General features: G+C 42.7%; 1 protein-coding gene across 1 annotated transcript; it reads right to left on the minus strand.

The window, feature by feature from the left end:
- Nucleotides 1-3,058: 3,058 nt before the first annotated feature.
- Nucleotides 3,059-5,263, minus strand: LOC149839160 (putative WRKY transcription factor 48). Its single transcript, XM_090004024.1, has 3 exons — nt 4,788-5,263; nt 4,150-4,293; nt 3,059-3,684 (listed from the first exon to the last, which is right to left on the minus strand). Exons 1-3 carry the CDS (start codon nt 5,210-5,212, stop codon nt 3,264-3,266), a joined length of 990 nt encoding a protein of 329 aa, XP_089860150.1. The 5' UTR covers nt 5,213-5,263; the 3' UTR covers nt 3,059-3,263.
- Between the last annotated feature and the right edge of the window lie 741 nt (nt 5,264-6,004).

The following is a 6,004-nucleotide window of genomic DNA, read 5'->3' on the forward strand; positions in this document are numbered from 1 at the left end:
ACAGATGGTGTCAATTTAATAAGAATCGACCCTTGAATCGTATTTTTGGATGAAAAATATGATTTTTAAAATCACAAAATTTGGTGTTTTGTCAACCGTTGATCTTTTGAATTGCCAAAAGTTCCTGCACACAAGTCAGATTTCATTGATTTAAAGTGCAATCAATGAATGATGCAGATCACATCTATGAAGTCCAATTTGATGAAAACAACTGGAATCAATGAAATTCTAAGGAGGTGTACGAAGATAGGGATGACAGTGTGGATCATGAGTGGAACCAATTTGTCATATCACAAAGAAAGAAATAGAGACAAGTTTAACAAAGTAGACCCTACGTCTAGTAAGAGCGTGGAAGATATTTCTTCTTTAAAAATAATTGGAAAACTATACATAAAACACAACACTTCAACATACGCTATTTCCAACCCTGCCCTTAAATGACGAGTGTACCCCTCAAAATCAACCCATCATTTTCAAACCATAAAGGAAAAGAAATTTTGAAACTAATCGCTTTTCATGCTCGTTGTTGCTAACCTTCTTCAGATGACAATTCACAACTCAAAACCTCAAAATCTATCTGAATATAGTGCACCATACCAATAATCATTGCCACGACGCTTTGAAGGAACTTGAATTATCCAGATCAAAGATCATGTTTGCCTATTTCCAACTACTCTTCCTTCTCACAATCAACAGAAAAAATTTCACCTTCAACAGAAAGCAACAACCATCTTACCACCAATAAAGCAAAATAAGCAGCCTGCTTGATATGATGAATAGCCTTTTACTAGTACCATCTTGGTTTTAAGAAAAATATAATATAAAGAATATACCTAGAGATGGTACGCATTCCAAGAATTGAAAATGAATTCAACTGAAACAGACGTCAACCAATCTGAGATCACTTGAACAACGAGCCTTCTGAGGCATCATCTTGCAGATCTAGGAGGCCTATTTTCATAGAATATTATACTGATCTCAAATTTGGAGAAACCACTATGCAGAGATCCAACAGCATCATTGTAAACACTAGGAGCAAACATATACCCTGTGCTGAATCCATCACTACCATTATTGAAATGATCACTGCCAACTGGGCGACTTGGTTATACATTTGTGTTGGATAAACAACAGGACGAATCACATTCAATGTCAAATTTATTGAGATAATTACCAAGAAATAAGATATATACATCATGTTAGCTTTAGCTGAACAACTAAGACTTTCAACCTATTCAAACATCTAAACAAGCTTTACATGCTTGAGCTGATGCAACTGCATATTGATAGAAGCATATGTCACGCATATGCAAATTTTGAATGTTATGCACTTGGTCTTTGGCCTCATGAATGCACGCCAAGAAAAGCAATGAATATATGGAAGTTCACCTAACATAGTTAAAAGATTTTTATCCTGGTTGTCATTTACTCGAGCATTTTGTAGAAGTCCAGAAGATCTTCTTTCTTCAAGAATCCTTCGGGTATCATAAAAATGATGCATGCCTTTGTTGCCGCATCAAATCAATGGAAAATAGTTTCCTTATCGAATGCAATGGACTGCGTATAAAATAGATGGCACCTACTTTCTGAAAAAAAAAACAGCTGTAACCTTGATTACAGACAAAATATCATGGGCACAGTTGCGTTACTTTCATATGCAATGGCGCTTGAAACCAGTTGATACAGGAAACATAGAATGAGAGTTACAGAATCAAAACTTTTCTTCCACCAAGGATTCTCCCGTTTTAACATCAAACAGCCATCTATTCATTTGGTTTTGCTTAGCACATTGTTCGTATAAAGCTCGCAGAACTATCCCAAGAGTGTTCACTGGCCCAATGCCATAATTCTATGGCAGGTTCTAGAATGGGCATGCATCAGAAAAGAGAGTTAGATAAGTGCAAATTCATCAAAATGAGGAACACTCCAATGTTCAGAAATTTGCCAAAATTAAGCATTTCTCAAGAGAACCCACAAGATGCTAGTTACTACAAAGTGCATAGAGTGTTGGAACTTCCGACTGCCTTGAAGCATATATTTTCTTTCCTACTTTTTCTCCAAGAGGCCAAAAAAGGAGAAATTATAGCAGATGAGATAGTATATGCATGCAGGAAAAAGGCTCTCGTCCCACAATTCAGCACCAATACTCTTGGAAAATCCTAAGCACTATCACTGGATACGATAAAAGCAGTGAGGAACGGTTATCTACAAGAACTGCTCATATACAATGATTCAACTATTGCACCATGTAACCACCAACAACAACGGAAGGTCTGTCCATAATAGGTTCTTCCAACTAGTTTTTTCCAGAATCAACCAATACACAATAAATCCGTTTCTGATAATAATTCGATGAATATAGCCCAATAAGCAAATCTTGAAAAATAAAGCTAGAGAATGAGATTGACCACAGTGATAATTATGATAGGAAGGCAACTAAAGGAGAAGAGAAAGTACTCAAACATCAAAACCACGTAAGTTCCTAGGTCCCAACAAGACCTGTAATACCACACCAAGGGGGCCTTCGCGTACGAGCTGTCAGTGCACCTCTCCCTTTGGTGGGACGTTGCAGGTTCAAAACCCTAGTGGTACGTTGAATAAATAACTGGTGGGGGTCTGCCTAACCCCAGCTTGGCTTTAAAAAAAAAAAGACCTGTAATATCAGGCCACCAGCTCTGACTAATAGAACGTGCCATCATTCTTGTACAATGTAGGCCATCTGGGCGGAAGTTCACCTCCCTCTAGAATGCCAACGCTCGCGGTAGAGAAGTTCACATTTTCATAACCACCGCGGTTTCCTTAACTTATTCAATGGTATCATTCCCACATAATGCACCATTACCATCCAATGTCCCCTGCATTCTCAACCACAGTAAGCAGATAAAGCGTTCAATTTCTTTTGAAAGAAGATAAAGCCTTCAATTAGAACCACAAATTCCCGTCCAAATTTGTATAAAATGAAATATTGTAAACGATCAAAAGCCATCATAAAAGAACAATAACAGAGAGAGAGAGAGAGGGAGATCTACTATCAAAAGACCGAATAACGACTAGTATCAATGAATAAGTTAGTGAAAGCCCGCTGTGCAAAAAGGGGGTTATACAAAAGAACCAAAGAAAGAAAAAGAAAATTGCGATGCTCATCTGTACATGCATGCATGCATACGCACGCATGCATGTCTACACATATGGATACGTATATGTATGCAAGTGGGCGCACGTACCAGACCGGAAGAAGGGGGAGGGTGGCACGAGCCTGGCCGCTACTCTCGCACGTGCGAGGGTACGATGTCGTGGAGGAGGCCGTGGTCAGGCGGCTGCAGCTGGAGTGCGGTGGCCGACGTGCAGATAGCGTGCGCGGGCGGCACGAGCGACACCCAGGCCTGGCTGGAGAGGGACGGCGAGTGCGAGCTGAAAGCGCGTAGGATCGGCTGCTGCTGATGCTGCCGAGGAGCGGGCGGGATCACCGCAAAGCGCGTCGGCAGCAAGGGAACAGTGGTGGTGGTGGTGGTGGTGGTGGTGGTGGTGACGTGGCCGATGGTGCCGCCAGTCACACGCGTGACGCCGGGGCTCTGATGCGTGTGCTGGCCTTCGTACGTGGTGATCACGATCGATGGGTCCTCGCAGGAGCGCTCCACGTGCTTCTTCACCCCGCACTTGGGGCTGGTGCACCGGTAGTAGCTTCTGCACCAAGCAATGCCCCAAAAAAAGGAAAAAACGGACAGGAGCAAAAATCAGATCAGGAAAGAAAACTTTTATTTAAAAGGATTTTTTTCTTCAATTTCTCCATTTTAACAAAGGGAAATTTACGTGATTTTAAGGAGGAATTTCGCGAATAACTCGCTCGTGAAAGGCGGGGTTTCGCTGAGATTCGTGATTTTTGTGAGGGAAACACCGATCTCCTCTTTTTGGGAGTTAATACTTCGGAAAGATGAGGACATTCTTTCAAACGTGTGAACCGATACCCTTGCTTTAACTCGCCACTGGCTCGGAAATGGTAGATCGGAAACCGTAATTTCTCTCCGTTCAAGCCGGAAAAGGAATTATTCCTTTTACATACAACAGATGAACATCTTCCCTCGATGCAACTACGAACTCGCTCACAGAGAGAGAGAGAGAGAGAGAGAGAGAGAGAGAGAGAGGCTGTACCGTGGGAAGGAGCTGTTCTTCACGGCCTTCTGCCCGTATTTCCTCCACCGGTATCCGTCCTCGAGATGATCGACATCGCTCTTCGTCACGAACGCGAAACGCGGTTCTCTCTCACGCTTTGCTCCCTTCTTCGTCGGTTTCACTCTGCAGTAATTCCCACAAAACAATCACCTCAGAGAAAACGGATCTCACAAGCGAGAAACTGTGACGAATTAAAGCAAAGATGAAGAAAATTTGCAATAATTTTTTTACTGAGCAACTCCACCGATAAAAGCTAGGATTTATCAACTAAATCACTGATCGGAGTCAAAGGAAAAAATTAAAAAATCGCCAAAATTTTCAAAAGATTAGATTAAAAAAGTATTTTCACATAAATCATTAACAAAAATCAGAATAAAGACCGATATAATAATTCATTAAAGCAGGATACGCAAGGGTAAGATCAAAATAGTAAAACGAAAAAAAGGATAGTTGAGCCAACAGTGAAAGCGAGAAAATAACAGCATCAAAAGATCAAGAAATAAACGGAAAAAATGGAATTTCTACGATCAAGTCGCGAAACTAAGACGATCAAACTTCTCCAAAAGAAAAAAAAAACTCAAAAAATTGAAACAAAACGAGATCGGTGAAAAACTCACGATTTCTTCTCCTTCACCTTCTCCTGCTCCAGCTCCTGCTGCTCGTCCGTCACCAGCTGATCCTTCACCACGCGATAATTGCTCTCCTCGTCGTTCGCCTCCGTCGACGATGATGAGATCGAAGAGTTCGGCGTCGGCGGCACCGTCGATGACGCCTCCCGGAGATCGGCTGCCTCACTGGAAATAAACGCCGGCGACGGCGACGAGATCCCGCCGTGGAAGTTCTGCTGGAAAGCCGAATCGAAGTCGTAGAAAGGCGAGAATTCCGAAACCCCGAGCAGCTCCATGAAGCCGGTGCTCCGGTCCGGGCCGTCCATGAGGTCGAAGACGCCGCAAAACGGGAACCCCGCCGGAGAAATTTCCAATCCCTTCGCCGCCCCGACTGTCACTTCCGATGATTTCTGCACCTCCCACGCGTTCTCCATCTCGACGTCCCTTGTTCCAATCTCACTGTGCACCTCTTCTCCCCACTAAGTACCTATCTCTCTCTCTCTCAACTATTCAGTTATTACATTCAACAGCCCGCCTTTTTTTAATTCCTGTTTCAAAAAACGCGGTTGATTTTCTTTAAGTTCCTAATACACGGTTCAACCTAAATTGAATACAGCTCACATTCAAAAAAGTAATAAAAATATTCTTAAAAAAAGAATGGCCACGAGTCTGGCTCGATTAGGCCGCGGCAAGCCTAACCCATATCTTAGTCCGACTTAATAATTATACTCGGGCTCAAGTGGGGTCTTTTTCTTTTAAGCTCGACCCAGTTCACGAACTGGACCGGCCGAGTCGTGTGTAAATTATACAAGGGTCTGACCCGATTCAAGCTCATTTATTTAATTCGGACAGAGGTGAGTCTGAAATGATTTTTTTTTTTTTATCTTTTTGGATTTATAACCCGAAGAAATCGCACGGGTACTAAGACCTGGTTGCGCTAGCTCGGCCTGTCATACCAATGATTATATGATGGAAGCATAAAACTCCTATGCTAGGACCTGCCTCCTGAGCCTATGCTACTGGTTGGCTTGAGCAAAGAGGCGATACCCATGAGAATTGAACCTCAGCTAAGGCCCTACCCCAACGCCAACCCCCATTTAGGCAATGTTTCAGCTCATTACGGTGAAGACGAGCTGTTGTATATATACAAATAGGGATGGCAGTGGATTGGAGGATAACGGCCGCACCTCGCCCCGCCTCATGCCGTTTGGACCGGTGATGAAGGA

Source organism: Nuphar pumila, chromosome 4 (genome assembly GCF_984573655.1).
Source record: "Nuphar pumila chromosome 4, dmNupPumi1.hap1.1, whole genome shotgun sequence".
Classification (NCBI taxonomy): domain Eukaryota; kingdom Viridiplantae; phylum Streptophyta; class Magnoliopsida; order Nymphaeales; family Nymphaeaceae; genus Nuphar; species Nuphar pumila.